This window comes from Cyprinus carpio, chromosome B10, assembly GCF_018340385.1.
Source record: "Cyprinus carpio isolate SPL01 chromosome B10, ASM1834038v1, whole genome shotgun sequence".
NCBI lineage: Eukaryota > Metazoa > Chordata > Actinopteri > Cypriniformes > Cyprinidae > Cyprinus > Cyprinus carpio.
In genome coordinates, this window is record NC_056606.1 from 16,646,429 (window position 1) to 16,669,209 (window position 22,781).

The following is a 22,781-nucleotide window of genomic DNA, read 5'->3' on the forward strand; positions in this document are numbered from 1 at the left end:
ATGTTTTTACAGTAAAAATATGGTAAACTGCAAAATTAGCAAATCAATAAATAATACATTATAATTAACATCAATAATCTTATTCTTAATAGTTTACATTTTTTTATAGGTGGGTATAATCCTTTGTATTATTTACTGGAAGTTACCAAATAGGAATATAAATTGAAAACATATAGAAATAGGAAGCATAAAGACAAAAAAGTATGATTATCATCAGAGACTAAGAAGCAAGATACGATTTTTATTAAAGAATGAATTTTCAGGTCAGAACGCGCTTAGAAATACAATAAAGGCAACCTCTTATGTTCTAGTTTAAACTGAATTATTTTGCAATGCATTCGTGTATACAGTATATTTTGATTTAGACGACTTCTATTGATACAGTAACACTTTTTAAGGTGACAGTTACATGTTACTAGTACTTGCTATAGTCATAACAGTAAATTATGCATAATTACTACCAATCCTAAACCAAACCCTAACACTAAACGTAAGCTTATAGTAAGTGCATAAATGTGTAGCAATTTAGATTAGATAATCAGTTCAAAACATTTTTTACAATCCTATCAGCTACTGGTGAAACAGTAAAAGAAAAGAACTACACAGAGTTTAAGGAAAAATATTTTTATTAATTCATTCCCTAAAAAGAAAATGTACACATCACTCCAAACAAAAGCATCCAGAAATCTTCTAAACTGATGGGAAGATCCACAAACAAACAGTATTGCATAAACCACTTGAATGTCACAACACAATAATAATAATAATAATAATAATAATAATAATAATTAAAATAAAAGTAAAATAAGACAAGCAATGAATAAACATAAGGGTGAATAATAATAAATAAATTGAATAAGAATTATCTGGTTAAAGTTTTATCAAGTTGACTTTTTATAAAATGGAGTAGATATTAGAATGAGTCGAGTCTAGCATGAAACCCATATTGATTATTTAGTTAGCAAACACACATTTGAGCAGTGTGCTTCATTATTTCAGTAACTCCATCCTCCTGTACGTCAAATCACAGAATGAACCATAAACAAAAGATTAAAATGTTTTACAAAAAAGCAAACAAAACGTCAGACACATATTGCTTCTTTTCCAGAATTTAACCATTATTACTAGTTTGCTGACTTGACCTCTCAGAGCATAACCAGAATGACAATATACACTCATACAAAATAAAATACTCTTTAAAAACCCCATAGGGGTCAGTCGAATATGTATCTCTTATAAAGAGAACAGAATTGAGAATTCCTAGCTGAGATCTTAAAACATTTTTATTTTAAAGATTCTTCTAGAGATAATAGACTTCGAAGAACCATAATAACCATGCACAGATAAGAGGAACAGGTGGAGAGGATTCTCTGAATGTCCACCAGATGGCAACACAGTCTGATCTGAAATCAAGGCAGCTGGGTAAAGGCTCACTTTGCCCTGACTATTCTCTCCATTTATGCACGGACTCTTAATACAAGAAACCATACTATAACAGCACAAGAAAAGAAGCCACACATTAAAAAAAAGCTAATTCAATTTGAAATATTTGTAACAAGCAAATAATTGTCCTAACAAAATAAATACTGAATTGTTACCATGAGGTAACAAAGGCTTTGGTTGAGTATATCTCTCCAATATTAATCCCAGCACCGAGTTAAGCCTAAATCAAAGTTAGGCTTGTGCTTAACATTTGTGAAAGACCAATCTATACCAGCTGAAACTTTCACGTCCATTCTTAATCAGAACCTGTGAAATGTTGTGATGGGGGGAAAAAGCACCTATGAAATGTCAGAAGAACACAGTTTTAAGAGTGCAATAACAAAAGAAATGTAAACTTCCACTACGCTTATGCTGAACTTCAGCACAACAGGAGAAATATGCCTGCTTAGAGTAATGGAACAACTATTGTCATTAACAAGTTCCTCTGCAATGAGCAGAGGGAGGGAAAAACTTAACTAAGCAGCAGTTACCACAGCAACACCACAACCAATCAGCAAGCCTGAACGTTCAGGAGGAACACTGTCAGACTCACCCAACATGATCAAGAGTAGAGAGTAAACAGTGATATGAAGAATAAAAACTAAAACGTATCAATGGAACCACGAATAAATGAAAACGAGTATTTGTATGGTTTTAAAAACACCTCATTCTGCATTGAAACACTTTCGGACACTTTCGCTTTCAAAGTCCAGTTTTTGCTAAAAAATTCAGACGCCACTTTTTAGAGCGAGGCGACTTTAAACGCATTAGCACAGCGTTGTGGGTTTCCTGTCCGCTTGAGCTTCCATGAGAGTCTGCTTGAAGCTGAGCTTTCTTTCTGGTCTTTCCCCAAAAAGCGCTCATTCCACTGGGTTGTTGCCAGCTTTGACCCCTGCTCGCCCGATCTGGAGCCACGGCAGCTTGCCGCAGTTTTTAAAGAGCTGCTCGATGGCTATGTGCCGTACATGAAGCTCTGAAGAAAGAGAGTCCTTCTCCTGCACAGCTACAGACAGCTCCTCAAACACATCTGAGGGACAAACACAGAGTCTGTGCATTAGTACACAAGAATAACGATAACCTATAAGAAAGAGAAATATGCATAAGGATGGCCAGCTGGCCAAAGAGTAGATCTGTTGCTTGCCCTACATCTTACATTTTGAAAATGTACATGCACTTTCATGCCTCATAAATGTAAACATTTGGTTTTCTGTGAAATTTGGTTGCAAAAAGTCTTTTTTAACTGGCTGATATGGATGGAGCTTTTACTGAAGTTACAAGACGGGTTGGTATCCGTAAGAATGGGATTAAAATTACACACCAATCATTTTTTTAAACTATGTAGGCCTTTATTTTCCAGAAAAAAGTGTTAATGAATATATGGAATATCTTGTAAAAAAAAATTATTGAAAATTGATCTTTGTGAGGAAAATGTAAAAAACAAACAACAGCAAAAAAAAAAAAAAAAAAAAAAAAAAAAAAAAAAAAAACTTTAAGATGTCAAATTAATTTTTAAATTAATTTATATTAAATACTTTAATTTATAAAATAAGTAATGCAAACGGAAATAAAAATGGTAAAATATTGTAAAATGAAACAAATAAACATTATGAAATACTGTAAACAAGGACGTTTATAAGTAAATAATAAAATGTATACATAAAACAAATGAAAATAAATATTGAAAAGTGAAATGAAACTAAATATTAAAATTAGTTAAATTCATTCATTCATGGGTTGGGGGGCAGATAAAATGTTGGCAGGGTAAGTACAAACTGGGCCAGCAGAAAGCTTTTCTGTAGTTTTAATGAGATTAATAATTTATTTACCACATAATTTTTTGTTATGATATTCCAAATTTGGCAGAGGAAATATGGTACACCACAAAAAAAAAAAAAAACACATCAGTTTCATTCATTATTAATATGGAGTGACTCTTCGCCCCAGAATGTGTTTGGGTTCAAAGGAGTAGTTCACCTAAAACAGAAAACAGTCATATTTTTCTTATTTTTGGGTGAAAAATCCTTTTAAGTTTAAAGATGAGACTCACTTTTTATCTGTAGCAGTAGCTGCTCGTTCAGCTGGCGAAGCTCCTCCACACTCATCCTCACCACTGAAAGAGAAAGACAAACAAACACTGTCATAAAGTGGCTATGAAATCATTCTCTCACTATCCTTTTCAATAAAGTGAAAACTGACAAACACATCTCCTTTCACAGCTGAAAGCAGATGCCTTCATAACAGTCCTTGAGATGCATTCTTCTCAGAACGGCACATGGTGTGACCCTGATGACATATCGGTTTCTAACAGAAGCCATTTCACTGGGTGAGATAAGGAGACAGACACTGGAGAACGGTGAGAGAAATCAAAGTCTAGATTGACCTCAACCTCTTATTGGTGCTTTGTGGACTATACTGACGGGAAGATGCAGAGATACAAAGCGCCAGATAAAACCCTAATGGTGAGGATATCGATTTCCATCCTTCACTTTGTCTAAGATGCTACTGGGGGAATTCAACTGAGCCCAAAAACATTCAAAATGTTGCTTCATTTATAATACCAACAAAATTAAAGCAAATAATACCATTCAAGGTCTGGGGTTAGTAAGATTTATTACCAAATAAGATTTATATGGTTTTTGAATAAAACCACTTACGCTCAACTAAGGCTGCATTTATTTGATAAAAAATATAGTTAAAACAGTAATATTGTGAAATATTATAACAATTTAAGGTGTAATAATTTAACTGTTAAAATGTAATGATGTAATGATGGTAAAGCTGAATTTTCAGATTTTCAAGATTCTTTGATGAAAGATTAAATATAAATCTTTTGTAACATTAATGTTGTTAAGGTCACTTTTAATCACTTAAATGATTAAAACATTACATTTCTTTAAAAAAAAAAAACCCAACACACTGACCCCACACTTTTGAGTGCTTCTGTATATCATGAATACTCACGCTCTTCTCGACTGTGTCTCCTCTGTCTGGCTGTGTCTCTCTGCTCTCGGTTCTGCTGTTCTCGTGGGTGGTGTCTCTCTCCAGCCCACAGTCCCTGGCGTGATCCCTGCAGCAGGCCGAGACCGAGCTCCTCGGCAGAGTGACAGTCCAGCATGGTTTTCCCATACTCCGACTCCACCATCGTTGCCTCTTCTGCCCATCGTGGGGCGTAACGGGGAACCTGGGCATCGGACTGGGGCAGGAGTTTCCTGCCGCCCTGCTGAGTGTGACACAGAATCTGTTTGGCCCCCCAGCGCCCGGGTGTCTCAGCAGTTACAGAGTCTCTGTTCTGGGCGTACTGTATCATGCGGTTGATTCGCTGGCTCAGAGCCCGCTTCACGCCCTCATACGCACTGTGGGAGGCCTTGGCGCGGGAGAGCTTCTGGTTGGCGATGAGATGGTACTTTTCAAAGCAGTCTCTATGACCACGTAAAGATTTGGAGTGCAGCAAGGTGGCGCTGGATACACCTGGTATAAAACACAAAGGAGGATATTTGTAATTCACTGTTATGAGCCAAACATAGTAAAAATGCTATCAAATGCAATAAAAGGTCAAAGGTCAAGATGCAAGTGGCACTGCATATGATTACCAAGACCATGAAATGGTTTGTATGGTTAAAACTGAGATTATGTGTTTGCAGGCATGTGTGAGACAAAGACATAAATAATGGCTCAGTACAACCACAAAACTATGCAGATTTGACTGAGTGACCTAAATAAACATATCATCTAAAAGATTACACAAAATATCCTAAACTTAAATGTATTTAGGAATTAAGTGAAATCTCTTAACAGCTTCCAGAACATAAAAAAATAAGGAAAGCCCATATACTGGCTTTCATTTCTTTCTCACGATTCTTTAAATGTTCCACAATCATTACTCCAGTGTTTTATGAACCTTTAGAAATCGTTCTAATGTGCTGATTTAGTGTTGTTATTATTATCAGTGTCACAGTTGTGCTGCTTAATATTTTGGTGGAAACCGTTTTTTTTTTTTTTGTCAGGATTTTTTAATGAGTAGAAAGTTTAAAACAAAAGTATTTATTTGAAATGATATTTTGTAACATTATCTTACTGACCCCAAACTTCTGAATGGTAGTGTATACACTGTTACCAATGTTTTTACATTTGGATAAATTTGCTTTGACAAAATACATTTTACATGCAATAAGTGTATAAATGTATAAAATGTATACAACCCCTAACAAGACTGAAAAACTGAACTCTGACAAGCTTTGAACAGCTGCAACTATAAAATCACTCCATCTCTGAGCGAATCGGCACATGAAAACATCACTTCCTGTTTTGGGTCCTTGTTGAGCAGATTAAAAACATCTTTGCCTGTAACTCAAACTAGGCCAAGAACAAATAAAACACACAGGCACAGAACGAGTGCTGCTGGGTGCCTTTGTGTGTTGCTTTGCATTAGGATGTGCCATTTATATCGGAGCTCAGTTTTGTTCAAACATGTTTTAAGTTCTAATCATGCCACACAGCAGCCAGCATCAGAGACTGTTGCGGGACGCAGAGAGAAAGAGAGAGAGAGAAAGAGAGCAAAAGCGCGCGAGAGAGAGTGAAAGCGAGAGTGAGAGTGAGAGAGAGAGAGAAAAGGAAAAACTGCCATTATTTACTATCTCTCATGTCGTTTCTTTCTTCCTTCAGTGGGACACAAATCAGGGTTCAGCATCAAGTCCTACTAATTTCATTTGCATCTTTATTTTAGTATTTACTTGTACTATTGCTTGTAATTTGTTTACTTGTTTGTACATAAACTGCCATTCAAAAGTTTGGAATCCAAAGGATAAAAAAAACAAAAAACAAAAAACAAAAAAAACACCTTTCTTATGCTCATCAAGGCTGCATTTATTTGATCAAAAATACAGGAAAAAAAAAAAACGTGAAATTGTGAAATATTATTGCAATTTAAAATAACAGTTTACCATTTTAATATATATTAAAAATATAACTTATTTTTGTGATGCAATGCTGAATTTTCATCAGCCTTTACTCCAGAGTCACATGATTCTGCAGAAATCATTCTAATATGCTGATTTATTATTAATAGTGCTGTCAAACGATTAATCACGATTAATTGCATCCAAAAAAAAAGTTTTTGTTTACATGGTGTGTGTGCACTGTGTATATTTATTATGTATATATAAATACACACCCATGCATGTATACATTTAAGAAAAATATGTTACATTTATATATTTATATATAATATAAATTATATGAATATAAATATACATGTAAATATTAAAAAAATATATACCAGGGCTCCAAACAAAAAAAAATAGGGTAAGGAGCCATTGGCTCCTTTAAAAAAAAAAACGTAGGTGCCAAATAATTTTTTTAGGTGCCACAGAATAAACGCGTTTTATTTATTTTACTATTATTATTATTATTTATTTACATTTTAACATTTCAATTATTCTGTCATATGTTTATGTCTCAACTTTTCTTGACTCTATCAGCATTTTAATCCATCTTGTAGATGTTACAAGATGGATTAAAGAATTAAAGAATTACAAAGAATTGTTTATTACACAGAATCTGTACTGATATCATGGACCATAAGCATCACTTGGCCACTGAGTGTAGCTTGGGCTCCTCCTCAATGCATCCTCTAAATGTTGTCATACACTCTTAAAAATAAAGGTGCTTCACGATGCCATTGAAGAACCTTTTTTGTCTAAATGGTTTCATAAAGAACCTTTAACATCTGAAGAACCTTTACGTTTCACAAAAGGTTCTTTGTGGCGAAAGAAAGTTCTTCAGATTATAAAAAGTTAAGAGATGTTTCTTTAAAGAATCTTTGACTGAATGGTTCTTTTGTGGAACCAAAAATGGTTCTGTGAAGAACCTTAAGCACCTTTATTTTTAAGTGTATATTTTTCCCACTTTCAGTCTGTTTTTCTTAATTAGTAAAATACAATTTTACAGGAGGAGCTGAATCATGTAGACAACAGGTAAAAATATTAAAATGCAATAATTCATAAATATAACAAAATGCTCCTCTTTAAAGTTATTTTTCTAGCTGACTGATGAGCTTATTGACACGGAATGGTTATTTTGAGGTAAATGTATATTACGTTGCAATATTTACAAGCTTTACATGCTTTCTGCAGTTTGAAACACTGTATGAGCTTTTACATGAGGCATTTCAGTAAGTTGTCCTGTAGGCTCTCTCATAAAATAGCCTATCTTTTGTACTATAGCGGTAAAGAGAAAGATTAAATGGGTTCACTTGCCCTTGAACTGAGATGCTAAAGCAACTGCGCTTGCCACATTAAAGAGCGCCAAAACTGTATTTATTGTTTGAATTTCGTTATGAATTTGGAATTATTTTAAAGCTGGTACTTTTTATTAAAAAGTGACAAAGCACAAAGTTTTTTGCGATTACTGGACGGCAAGTGCGCTTCAAATAATGAAGTTCACGCATTAACAGAATTAACACAGCATAGACCAAGATCTTAAGAAGAAGCCATATTATTAATGATTATAAATGAGAACTGTTAACAATATTGCCAATATCCACACAGCTGACAGCTTTACCTGTTCTAGTTTGTTCAAGTTATGCAAGAAATAGATGCTGTTTTTCTGCACTTTTACTTATCACGTCGCCGTCTTTTCTCTCTCTCTCGCACTGCACAACTGAGCTGCATTCATCAGGTATGTGACAGTGCTGCTGTGCGGCAGAGATGAGGACTGTTTAAAACTATTTTTTTTTTCCACTAAAACTTTAATGCGCATCGTATCAGTTTAATACATGAACATAACAAAAGATGTGATCGCAAAACAATTATGAAAAAAGGCATTAAATGCACATTAAGTTGTAACTTAAATACATACTCAAATAGAAAGTTTACTCGGGCTGATTCCGGCTGAAATGTGGCACTGACGGCATGGAACTGGAATCAGTTGTGCTGCTTAATATTTTTTGGAACCTGTGATACTTTTTTCAGGATTCTTTGATGAATAAAAAGTAAAAAATAAAAATAAAAATAAAAATAAAAAAAAAAACAAAGAAAGAAAGAAAAATTGACCCCAGACTTTTGAACAGTAGTGCAGCAGTAATGTCCTATTCATGAACAAATGATTCTGAGGAGTCTGATCTATTCAGTGAATTATTTAAACCATTTCAAAGCCAAATTAGCCGATTTAATTAATCACTTCATCCAGTACAAAGCCAGTCTGAATGATCTGTTCACAAATCACACAGATATGGTTCCAGAGTTCACCTCACTGACTTGATTCAGTCTAGGAAGTCAATTTAAAAAAAAAAAATTAAAAATAAAAAAATAAAAACATTTTCAAAAATGTCTCAGTGTCCATACAATGGAAGTCAATGAGGCTAAGTGTAGTTTTGGAGCCTACTGATTTTTATTGTGTTTAACTGTATTGTGTTCCAAAGAAAGTCATTCAAGTTAGGAACGACATGAGGGTGATTAAATGAAATTTCCCTTTGAAAACACACCATATGAAGCAGCATTAAGTCAGCACTGGCAGCTTCATTTTCCTTCACACTGCTTCAAGGTTATTGTGAACTGAGAAGCCCTCACCACATATTACACAGTTGGCTTCCAGTAACGTCTGCACGCAAATTTACCACTAAACTCAAGTCTTGGGGTATCTGCTTAGGCTTGACTCACTGTGCTTGCTTTTCTTAACCAAAGCAGCTCACAGCTGAGAGAAGGCAAAAGCCAAATTCATTCACCCTCTTACGATAAACCAATTTCCTGCACTTCACAGCAAAGTCTGAATAACAGGAAAGCGCACTGTAGAGTGCGATTATAAATAGAGGTACTGAAGGTTAGAACAGCACACACACACACACACACACACACACACACACACAAACACACACAAAACTGTCTCTGACAGTGAATATGTGCACAAGGAGTTCGGAAGCATTTTAACTACACTTTTTTTTTTGAACGCAATGTCTCCCAGGATTACCATAAGCCAATACAACCCAAAAAATCAAATCACCATTGTGGGATAACATAGGGAGCTGAGAAAATGCAATATCTGGGAGGAAAAAAAAAAAAAAAAAAAAAAAAAAAAAAAAAAAATTGTATGCGACTGACACATGGAAAGATTTAAATGCAACCTTCTAGGGTTGGGCGATGTCAACAAAATTGGCATCGGATAACATCTACAGTGAAACATCGCGATGGACGATGACATCGGGGGTGGGGCGGTGGGTGTGCCAGATTTTGAATCCGTATTCAGAAAAGCACAGAAAACAACGATTGCTAACGGTTGCCTGTTACATTACATAAAATTTACCACATAAGAAGTAAGAAGAGATGACTTTTGAGGATGATGGCGAAGGATTTGCAGATCCTGAGCACCACTGACAAACATCTTATCTTGTAAAATGTGTGGTAAGTACTGCCGCTCCATAATATAAACAGAATACGTGCGATCGCGAATCTCGAAAGTGAAAGTGAAACTAAAAAACGATCATGCATTCGAAAGCAGTTTCAGTGGCAGACATAATAGTGTCTCATTGATGATGCCCGCAATTTTATATACAGTATAATAACCCAATGATAAAACTGTGAGAGAAAGTATTGAAATGCATATTTTTCTCCCATCTCGCATTTTTTCCTTTTAGGGGTTCCGCAGTACACGGAACTTTCTTTCCGAACACGATATTGGGATGCGGCGGATTGCAGGGGGTGGAATCATGATGCCAACAAGAAATTTCATATTAAATTAAATAAAATGTAATTATTTAAAAAAAAATTACAAAAATGTTAGGTTAGATAATTTGAGGGAAAATATAAATGCTATAAAAATTTTACTCTATGACGACTTTAAATTCATAAACACTTTTGCTGGGGAAAACAAAATTGTGATATTCGCCTCAGACAGCACCTCAAAAAAAAAAAAAGCAGTCAAAACAAAATCTGTGACCTTGCAAATAACTGATTTCCATATCTAGCTGATGTCTGAAAGCAGACAGAGGAAGAGCTGTTCTGAATCAAACCCTGTAGTGATGAAATAATGGCACTTGTGTAACACTCTGGCCTCAACAAGTGGCTCTTGGTACGAATGACAAGAACGGAGACTGAGATAAGTGTCAAGAAAAGAAGCATTGTAATCCGTGTTACTACTACCGTGGCGAAAACAGCACCACAGAGATTAGCAGATTTGCCAAGGGTGAAAGTGGCGGTCGCTGTCATGGAAACGGTAATCTTATCAAGTGCAATCTATGTCATTTGCCTTTTCATTGTTCCATTAAATCATCATTCCTCTCTGTTATTTCCCACTTTAGATACAGAAAATTCAATTACATCATAAACAGCCTTTAAACTAATCGAGAGCATCTTATTGAGATGTACAACATGTACAAGTCAACGTACACTTTGTTCAGTGTTTCCAAAGATAATAATGTGGTCTCAATTTTATGGTCATTTATTGAGAAACGTTTCAATTCTTCAAATTAAATGATTCAGCCACTGATTCAGTCTGTTCTTCCCGTCTCATGCTTCACAGCCATGTGGGCTGCTTCTGCTTTTTGATTCCTTACATGAAGGACACTGGATCCTTGACACATTTCAGTGCGTGTGAGTTTGTGTATGCAGGGAATGGGGACGTGGGGTAATAGTAGGACCGCTGTGCCCAAAACAGCACCTCATGGTTAAAACTGGAGCGCAGTCAACAACAGCTGCACTGATTGACACTGTGGCTTCACGTGCACCCACAGCAAAATAAATATAGCTGTCCATATATCAACCCACTCCTACAGAAGCAATCAACCACTACTGATCAGACTGGAGTAAAACCTATCTCTTGGATTTGGATTAAAATGCTCTTGCAGGCTCAAGCAGAACCATAAAAGTAGGGCCTCATGATTCTACAATACAAAAAACGCAGAATGAATCCAGTCAAGAATATGGAATTTATAGTTTGGCACATTTTGGATGAATAAATCAGAAAGACTGCTATTTAAATATGAAATTTGCATTGTCTCTGTGTCCCTGTGTGAACGAGTGCCACAGATTTATCTACTGCAATAGCCATGCATGCGTCACGCTCATGGTGTTTTCAGGAACTGCTGTCTCACTATATGAAGACAAAGTTTACCTCCAGAGCTGCTCCGAGAGTCACTTCACAAGCATTTCACTATTTCACGATAAAAACTTTTTTCATACCACATACACACCGAAACTCACAGGTCTTCACAACAACCTGTCAAAGTTTTGAAAAACTTGAAGAAATTATGACAGAATATAGCATAGAACACAGTAAAACTTTTCAAAGTAGTAGTAATACAATAACAAAAGTGTTAAAACTTGAGGGAATCACACAATTGTTTTCCAGGTTTAAAATTAACACTAAAAGCACTGTGTTTGCTAAAACATAAAAGGAACACTGTTTTCATTTCACTTTAAAAGATTATTTTGATTGTCACCATTTTAGATAATTAATTTATAATAAATCATAAAACACAGAATTCAGAAAAATTTAAAAAAAGATAAAAGATTTTCAGAAAATGACGACATTGCATAGGCACCTATTATTGTAAAAATTAAAAAAAAAATTGTTACATGAACTCAAATAAGACATGCTTTTGGAAAAAAAATTATTTCCATTAAAAATTATTAAACCACAAAAAATTATTAAACCATTAAAACATGATGCCAAAAAACCACTGGATTTTGGAAAAATAAAATGCATTTCATTGGGCTTTAAACTTGCAACTTAGACACAGCTAAAGGCATTACAATGTACAGCATTCGCTTGCATTAAAAAGAAAGAAAACAAAGGTTGAGTTCAAAAGTGAACTTTACACTGATAAATTATTTTAAGAAAGTAGACCAACCAGCATGCAAACAAGAGCAGTGCAAAACATCTCCCATGTGCATATCCTGGAATAAACCTACTGTGAGGCAATTTACGAAGGTAATACAGCATAATACTAAAACCCTACATTACCTGTGGGGATGTGTTTTCCCTAATGCTTCCATTTCAAAGGACAGAAATATTGCTGAAAGCCTTTGCTGGAGCATGGAGAAGCATTACTGAAATCGAAAGCTCGCTGGGCAAGGGAAGCACAGTCAGCAAATCTGCTCTCATCTACCATGCAGACTGCATTCACTGATTATCAAAGAGCTTTGCACCATCAGGGTCAAAAGGTCACACTAGTGCACTGTATTACATCTATCAGTCAAAAACAAATGTGAGCACTGAAAAAATAGGAACTCGAGCACACAAGTACATAGTGGTTCAGCACATTGAGGTTCAGCACTGTATTCGTGCAGTGCTCCAAGTGTCTGGAATACTCCGTTATCCAACCATTCACTCGGCTGACGTACGCAAGCTCACATTCCACTGCTCTTACATAAGAGGATAAGAGACGGCCTGTGTCTGCTGCAGGCAAACTGTTAGTCCTGCGTAAGTGTGCTCGGCAAAGCAAGGAACCAGCCAGCCATCAAGGTCTTTCAGGGCCAGTGGAAAAAAAGAGTGGGCAGTAGGCTTGCCGCGATAGATGGTGCTGACGGTGTTAAGACGCAACACCGGTTACGTCACTTGCCCACCGTGGCACCGACCCCCAGCGTCGTTCTGATTTTTTATAGTAATAAAAAACATTTTATCATTTAATGTTTTGCCAAAACGACAGTCGCATCGCAGATCAGAGTTAATTTATCCAGTGAGGAGAGTGAGCCGAGCTGACTGACAAGAAGAGTGAGGTGAGACAGACAAGACGATAGCGGATGATTCAGTTTCGCAATGAAATGGAAAAGCACCTGTTTGGCAATATTTTGGATTTTGAAAAGCCTGTTGAATTTTGCCGTTTATCTAAGGTGATTTTGGAAGTTTAAAAAAAACAAAACAAAAAAAAACCTTGTTTCTTATTTAATTGGTTCCACATTGTTTGCTGATTTTTCCTTTATTTAAACTTTGGGTCATTTATTTATTTTATTTGACATCAAAGTGTATGCCGTGCCTCCAAGCTTTCTTACTCGTTTTACTAATAAACGTTCTACATATCTTATTTATTATACGTTTACTTAGCCTATTTCCAGTTTTGTATACCTATTTAAACTTTAAGTTATTTGTTATTTTATATTAGGCATAGCCTGCCCTATAGCATGGTGTATTTTTATTTGTTTTGTTAATAAAAGTTCTTTGTTTTAAATATAGGCTAAAGTGAGTTTGACGCTGTATTTTGTTGCTGCATTCAAGCAACTGACACCAAATTGCCGCTATTTTAAAGTGAAACTAAAATGCGCACGCCACTTTTACAAGCTATTTAAAAGCCAAGGAAAGGAAGGAAAAGAGGGAATGCCCCCGCCCCATGGTGATACCGGTATTACCAGTGTTGTCACACATCGATTAACCGGTGGGAAAATTTCCTCACCATCACAACCCTAGTGGGCAGCGTCTAACACAACAGTGCAATAAAAACAAAACCGTTCAGAGGAATGGCCTTGACAACACAAAAATGAACATGATACCTAAATCGTACAGCTTGTTGAGGAGAGAGGAATTGTTACTTGGCTACACAATCTGACACCAGACCTGGCGAGGAAAACAAATCCCATAGACTCTAATTAACGGTGGGACCAGAGATATATCGAGGGACAAGAATATCAGAGACTTGGGATCTTGGGTTTGTTTGACTTGCCCAGTATGCAATACCATATTGCATAGAGTGTTACAAGCTCTTGGTGCATAAAGAAGATCTGTGAAGTTGCAAAGACTAAAGTGTCAAATCCAAAGAGATATTCTTTATAAAAGTTAAGACTCGTTCAAAAGAGGACACAACTAGAAATCAGTGGTTAAGTTGTTTTTACAACACTGTTCCAGAATAGTTCGACCCAAAGTCTTCTCACTCACTCACTCACTCAAATATTCAGATGTGTGCAACGCATTTTATGGAGGACTGTTTCCTGATCTGCCGGCTGTCCTGACTCACTGACTGTATGTACGTTTTTTATATTTAAAGAATTTGCAACTGATGATTCAAACGCGAGTTTTGAGCAGTGTAGAGTAGTGTTTGTTGTTTGTCGTTTCTGCAATCACAAATGCAGACATGGTTTTATGTTTACGCTGCGTGTAACGTGTAAAAAGACAGTATAAGTCATTATAATCAGTAATTATGTCCCCACTGGATGCAACAAATGCTTCGTTTGTAATGGTTTTTTATTGGTTTTGTCTCATCGTGCCAGGAGATGGCATCACAGTATGGTGAGGGGCATAACATTTCCGTCACACGCTTGAGTTATTCGGGCAATCACAACGTACTGGATAGCTGGCCAATCAGAGCACACCTATCTTAAACCACATGAACACATTTCATTACACCAAATACACAAAATAATGTTCTTTTTAGCAACGTCATATGACCCTTTTAAGAGAGTTCTTTCAAAAATATTTCTCACAGACCCCAAGCTTTTGAAAAGTAGTGAATGCATGTATCAGACCATAAAAACATAATAAACAATGTATTGTCTAACCTTCCCACCAGAACTTTCACCAGTTGTGCAATAGAACATAATATAGGCCTAACTCTAAAACTAAATCAAACACAAGGAACACTCTATATCATGCAGAGTAAACCACATAAACTGTCATTATAATTCAAAGCAAGCAACTGACATTCAGAAGTCAAACCCCCATGAAACATTTCTCAAGCTATTCCATCAGCTCTAGACAGCATGCATCAAAGTGTTGTTAAAATAAGTAACTGGCTGCAGCAGTTATTTCTTACATAAGAAAAAAAATTGCAGCGATACAGGCAACAATTTTCAAAGAACACCAGACCCTTGTATAAGCATCCATGATGTAAAACCCAGGGTGCACATTGTGTACTGCAGTCTGCCCCATTCTTTCCTTTTGAGTGTGCATTTCTTTTTATATTTTTTTCTTTGCCTCTTTGAGTGTTGGAGGACATACTTAACTCTGCAAATGACTTCCTGTGTGTTCTCAACATGCACGCACAGACATTACAGCCTCTGACGTCCTTTCTCTCGCTCTCTGTGCTTGGAGAAACTGCTTTGAGGAAACAGAAAAGCAGAACCGCCCAGCATGGGCGACGTCAAAAAATACCTCTTCTGCAACAACCACAAAACATTAGGACCAAAAGACCTCAAATATCATCATTTGGGCTGTCCAAAGAAAACTAAATGTGACAAATGGAACTAGTTTGACTAATGAAAAAAAATAAAAAATACTTTCAGTTACAATGTTTTTTGAGGGTATGCAGGTGTGGGCAACAGAGCATTCAGGTCTAAACATGCACAGTCAGCTTTTTCTTGTTTACCCACGCCGAGAACATTGGAGTGTATTGTTAGTGGGAAGAGATTGTAACTCAGTGGCTAACAGCCAATCAGCAGAAGAGGACCTGTGAGCGAGTGCTGCGCGACCACAGGCTTGTCAATGCCCCCTCATGGGGCCACAAGGGCTGTTGTGCAACACTCCGGTGTTCAGGCCGAGTGCTGTGGTGAATCACTCGTGACATACAGCTGCCTGGTGTCTGAGCGACTGTGGGCTGCCTGGCCAGACCTCTCATGCGCTCTTCTGTTAAATATTCAAGAGCGGCAACCTTCTATCACAGGCATGAATATTCAGTGTGTCTAATTTGTGAGCGGACCGGAGTCACGGATGCTTTCTTCTCCTGCTCAAATCCAGATGCTTCATAAACTGAGATTATGCGTGTCACAGATAAGCAGATAAAAAATAATTTGCAAAAAAAGACAGTCTGGCAGAATGATCCCTAATTTCCGAGACCATCCAGACCATGCAGCTGAAAATTCAGCTTTGCTTTTGAAGGTCAAGGTAGAGGAATGCATAAATAAACAGAATTATTAGAGGAAGGGAGGTACAGAAAAACAATAATGATAATGTTTGTTTTTCTAGTGGCATGTGACATCCTCAGGAGACAATGCTAGTACACCACACTGTGTTACACAATTCAACAAGGCTTCCAGCAGACAAAACCTGACATTACACATGCAGAGGTTTTCATGTGTAGTTTCCCAGTATGTAATAGAATCCACTAGTCACGCTTTGATAACCTGACCTAGATTAGCCATTGACCCAACACTACCACAGAATGAACACACAGGCCTTTACTGGCAGGCCGTAAAACACAATCAATGATAGAAAATGAATCCACATATACATAAAATTTCCTGTTTACCATTTCATTTCATTTCATGAAACCTGAGAATCATATAACTGAAACGGACGCTGCATAAAAAAAGCCACAAAGCAGCAAAAGTAGAAATGCACAGCAATTCATAAAGCATGATTATGGCATATATAACCAATATATGGCATATATTCTAAATGTAAAAAAATAAAATAAAATTATATAAATTGTAAATAAACAACATTATAATGCAAAGCATGAAAAAATAGACATTCAGTTTAAGATATGTTAAAGATTACGTTTACAGTGTTTCTCAATTTTCAGTGTTGTTTAATTATCAGGGCTTTTTTAGTGTTAGATGATAAGCATACTAAGTGTACAAAACCTATATAGTACCTAATATATATCTCTAAACAAAATTGAATTTTACATTTTAATTAACCTTAGAATCCTCATCTACAGTTGAAAACTTCCTGTTTATTCCTTCCAAACTCTGAAACCTGAAAATCATGTAACCGAAACTAATGCCACAGAAAATTCTAGTCAAAGGCATGCGATTCCAGAGAAAATTCTTTATGCCCAAGATGCCTACTTTCTGCCATGACGATATAAAACCGTTTGAAATACTAAGTGCTCTTTTGGGGAAGATTCAGTGAAAAAAAAAAAAAAAAACAGCTGCAGAGAACAAAAGAGCCGCTCCAATGAGGCCCCTCAGGAAACTCTACTCTACCTTTAATAAGCTGAACGTTAATTAGATGCCAAAGTGGCACTTCAAATGCTCCAGTTCATTTTTTGAGCAGCACATGAAGCAGAGGAACAGAGTGCTTGCTAATACATGAATGAGGGGGATATGGATGAGAGGATGGAGAAAGAGATTTTTACTCATGTATAATTAGCATAATCTGACCTAGAACTGGCAAGCTGAGGACATTCAAATGCTTTTACCTGATAAAATGATAAAAAAAAATTCTTACCCTCTATGCTCAGTTCAAAGCACACATGGCAGAAGGAAAGCGTCCCTGTGTCCGTCTCTAGTTTACAGATGCTGCAGATGTTGTCATCGTTCAGGTCTATGTTCACAAAGTGCTCCTCTTCCTCCATGGTGTTTCTGCAAAGCGAACGGAACAAAGAGTTACTCATAAATTTTAATCTCATTGAAGCGTCGCTTGATATTGATACATATGTGACGGACAATCAATAGCTACCAACCAGATCCCTTAATCATTTTTCAATCATGACATTTTCACTTCTGTATAAATGTGTGATTCAAAATTAAGTTCCCAAGAAAAGATTAACACATAAGCAAGAATGCAGAGAAGGTTTTTGCCTCATATACACAATGCAATATCAAGATAAGGAGAAAAAACATGCACATACACAATCAGATTAACAAGACATAACACAATGGGTGTTAGAAGCCGCTGTACTTCTGCAATTTATTATGGCCAGTTTTACAACAGTCTCTTTCTTGGGACCCACTTGGATTCTTATAAAGCCAAAGGACTCTAGGTGTCCAGTGTTTACACAACTAAATTACCTTTGCTCAAGTCTTACATATAGCCCCCTTCCAGAATGTCACAGCCTGTTGTGTGGCCAAATTCAGTTACAACTGGGAGATAGTCAAAAGTCTTTCCATCACAGCCAAACCACTATCTTCTACTGCAAAAAATCTATTTCATACTGTAAACAAATCCAGAAAAAATAAAACTAATATTTAAAAAAAATTCTGAAAATCTGAATTGTGAAATATAAAATCACAATTGCAAGAAAACAAGTCAAAATTTTGAGATGACCATTTTTAGTATTAAAACAGAATTACAAGATGTAAACTAAATAAAAATAAATAAAAAATCTAAACTGCAAGATATAAACACAGAATTCAATTTTTTCTCTCAATTCCAAGTTTACCTCTCACAATTTGAGCATCTTCATCAGAACTGCAATTTTATCATTTTTAAATTGTAAGTTTTTTTTCTCAGAATTGCAATAACTATCAAAGTTGTGAGATAAAGGCACAACTAGCTGTTTTATTTATTGATTTTTTATTTATTTATTCAGTAGCAGAAGTGGGCTTCGATATTACGGTTATACATTTTAGTATTACTTTTTCAGTTTTAGTCTTCAACTTTATTAAAATTTTAGAGCAGAACATAACAGTTGATGAAACAGTTCACTTCAGACACTTCCACAACTTTTAAGATTTAATCACCTCCTATGACTTTTCCCAAGCTTTTAAAAGTCCCTGGTATTTTCCCATACTTTAGGACGCCTCCTAAACAAATTTAAACAAAACGGCTGCTTTTCAACAGGTCCAAACAAGCTAAAAAAAAAAGACTGATGATCCCCTTTTAAATACTGTTTCCTTGAGACCAAATACTTCTTTATAGTTCTTTGTTTATACCACAAACAGATGAAACAGAACAGTTCGAAACTGTGTCAAATGTAGGCTCATGTTGAACTCCATCTGATTATGAAAGTCGTTAAACTGAATAACAACCAAAGAACAAGACGGTGTGGTTCTGTCTCAAAACTGCTCAAAGTGCTGCACGTGCAAATGACGACCACAAATGTTGTGATGAGACACAGTCAGTCTGATTACTTACTTAATGTAATTGGTTCAAGTTGTCCTAAAATTACAGAACATTTTGTGAATATTTGTATTCATATCATTTGTTAATTGCTGCAAGTAAACGTTAAGCATCACTTAAACTAAAAACCAACATATTAGTTAGTTCAACCAAAGCTTGATGTGTAGATTTAACATTTTAACAATCAACAAAAAGCTACCAACATATTTTAGGAAGCTTTCATACCAGTTTAAAGTATAAAAGTTAACTTTATTTGGTAAGAAAGAGCATCATAATCAGATTACAGTGGACAGAAGTTAACCTAACAACAACAAAGCTTGAGGATTTTCACTACTTAAAAACACACACACACACATTTTGATATACCTGTTGACCGAAAGCCTTATTAACACAATATTAGATGACAAAATAACAATTTTCAAGACATTTCGTGTTGAAATATAACGAAATATAACAGCAGAAAGAGCGGCGTAGCTTAGACCCGTTATCTAGCTGTGTACCTTTTTCTCACAATAAAAAAAATCTCCTGAAAACGTCACCTTCTCGAAAAAACAGACGACACCTACAGACGTTATCGACGTTTATTACCTTTTCTTTACGTTGTCAGAAGGAATTTCGACACAATCCAGCGAGAAACACGGGGAAATTGGCTGACCTTAGAGGTAAGCCACGCTGGTAGAGCGGCGGCTGCTGTTATTGAAGCGGACTGCAAGCAGCTACAAGTACAGCAACGACAAAGAACAGGCTAACAGAAGACACTCATGCCACTCTAGTAATCCCGCCATGTTCGATCACGTGCTATGGATTCGCGCCTCTGATTGGTTCTGTGATTTTGTTTGCGCTTGGCATGCCAAGCAGAGTGGATAGGCTAGTCAATGCCTTCATTTATTTCGAGAGGGTGGGTGATGGTAACATTTCATCATGATTTATAATTTTAAGGAGTTATAAATTATGTATATATTGACTTTATATATTTGTTAATTACCTACTCGATTTTACTCAACATAGACTTAGGTACAGCCTTCACTTGACAGTGAGTTACTGAAAAAAGGAAGGAAAAAGCGCACATCATTTAAATTATATAACGATTATACAAAGAATAGAATTCAAAGAGTGCTGTCATTCATTATATAAATATTAGAACAGACTATGCGAGAGATGAACCTCAGTGGCTACGCTCCACATTTACGTTGTTTTAGATCAGCTGTGTTCCGTTTCTTGCCAAGTTTGATGTTTAGCTTCTTTTTAAAGTATTTTCGCTGGTGGACTAAAATATACGGGTTAGTCACTTTTTGTCTGAAACACTTTCTCACTATTTATTAATTCTTTTAGAACTGTTGTATAAAGCAATATAAAATTATGATTTTAAAATTATTTTTATTTTATTTTTACACATTCCAAAATTTACAAGGCCGCTATTCTTATTCATTTTATTTTACGACATTATGTACGTTACTCATTTATGAAGAACCCAATCTTGCCTCGAGCATTTGCGCACGCGGGGAATTCCAGAATGGAATTTCTCTCTCTCTCAGCATCACGTCAAAGCGACTCGCTTCTATTGCTTTCGTTTCTCCGTCTCTCTGTTCTTCCATCGAAGTCTGTGAAGTTAAATACTTACATAACTGAAATGGCACTAGAAACAGCGCTACACGTGCTTTTTTGAATGTCTAATCAAGACAGCTATTCTGCTGAGGATCCCATTATTGTCACTCTATTCTGCTCTGATATAAAAAGAAATGGCTTGTGCTTTCATCATGTGCCAGTTTCCATTGGCCCTCATTTGGCACTCTGCGTCTCTGTGATCCTCACAGACAGACAGTCTGTGAGTGAGTGAGTGCTCATGCCAGAATCTCCTGCTGTATTCAGAGTCTCTGTCCATGTGCAGAACTGTTTTTAATGGAGTCATTCTGGCAAATCATTTGAACAATACAGCTAATAGGAGCATATCTAAAAGTTAAAAGAGACTCTTTTCATTGATGAACATGCAGACACTTCCTATACTGTTTTTTTTTTTTTTTTTTTTTTTTGATTGAGGTAGACTCACTTTTCAAATCTCTTGTTTAATTAGGAGCCTGATACAAATGTGACAGATTCATGAAGCAATATGAGCAATTTTTGTAAATGCTATTGATAAGGCTGTATTTCCATTTATTTGTTTGTTTGTTCATTCATTGATTCACTCATTATTTTTTTGTTACATTTTAAGTTTTGTGCATATGCTCCTTAATGTTCTGTTTGAAAATCATCATTAAAAAAACAAACAAACAAAACAATGTAGCTGCTTCCAGCAGTCATAAATAGAACTTGAGCACCAACCTCTGGACATATAAGATACTGCAACATTTACTCATATTACTCAATTTTATTCACATACAGTATATTGTAATCTGACATCTGACATAACACGTGACAGCAAATATGACAACTAGGATCGTATATTCACATAGATATTCACTTTTTTCCTTTTCAGTACTGGATATTTGGTAACATCCGTGCACGTGACGCTATAACATGCGATGTCTTGTTTTAATTTCCTATTTTTAAAAATGTCTTCTCCTTGTGTAATTATTATGCATGCTATTTTTATGACCCCATATTAATTTAAAGACTATATTGAATATAAGTAGGCTACTGTATTATTATTTTTAACGCCACAGCACCATTTAAGTATACTGCAATAAAGTTAAAAGGGGATTATCGGATTATAGACGCCATATGAGGCTGTGAGGGAAAGATTTACAGTCTTTACAATGGCACACACTGCAAAATTTTCACAACTCAACTTTAAAAATTATCTTATGAGGTTGCACATTTACTTCTATTTTTTCCACAAGGTGGGGCATTGGAGTGGGAGAGGAGAACATCGGGTTGATTCATTTGTGTATTCAAGGTCAAGGAAGAATGCAGTTCAAGTCAGAGCTTGCACTCAAGACATCCTTAAGGAAACACCTGTAGGCTATGTTCAAGGCGTCAGTCTATTACTCACCCTGACATCACCCATTTCAGAAGCTTGTTTTAACAATTTGCTTTTCATACTTGAATTGAATTTCATAATTTCTGTTGAATGGAGAACAAAATCCTCGCGTTATACCGATTCTCATAACCACCAGATGACGTTCAAAGAGCAACGAAGTCTTATTTGATACTATTTTAATCTTTCCTAATGCTTAAATCTGATGACATTTCATGACCTTCATCTAAAAAGACAGTTTTATGCAACAAGTGCGACCTGGGCCACAAACGGTAGCAGATATAGATTAAGGGAACAATAACTGTATTCAGCTCTTTCCTGTTTGCAGAGCTAGTCAATGAGTAACTTTCCATGAGATCAGCCGAGTAGAACTGCGAGTGTGTGCCGCATATATCTGACAGTAGCTCATAAATCAGTGGATTTGTCAGATTTCCGCAAGCACTGGTTCTGCTATCCGCTGCTGAGTGATGTTTGTACATGTCCGCGTGAGTACGCATGCACGTTCAAACCTGTCGCTGCGTTTAGAAACATCATCATCTCACAACCTGTCAGACGAGTCGTACCAGTTTTGAAGAAAAAAAGTGGAAGAGGCTCCATATCGTGGCTCCACCGCTGTCTCTTT

General features: G+C 36.1%; 1 protein-coding gene across 1 annotated transcript; it reads right to left on the bottom strand.

Annotated features, from left to right (window-relative positions):
* Nucleotides 1–1,210: 1,210 nt before the first annotated feature.
* Nucleotides 1,211–19,940, bottom strand: cb10h21orf91 (chromosome B10 C21orf91 homolog). The gene is made up of 5 exons (XM_042732901.1): nucleotides 19,774–19,940; nucleotides 17,572–17,705; nucleotides 4,444–4,950; nucleotides 3,530–3,592; nucleotides 1,211–2,509 (listed from the first exon to the last, which is right to left on the bottom strand). The coding sequence occupies exons 2-5, from the start codon at nucleotides 17,696–17,698 to the stop codon at nucleotides 2,343–2,345; spliced, it is 864 nt and encodes a 287-aa protein (XP_042588835.1). The 5' UTR covers nucleotides 17,699–17,705; nucleotides 19,774–19,940; the 3' UTR covers nucleotides 1,211–2,342.
* Nucleotides 19,941–22,781: the final 2,841 nt, after the last annotated feature.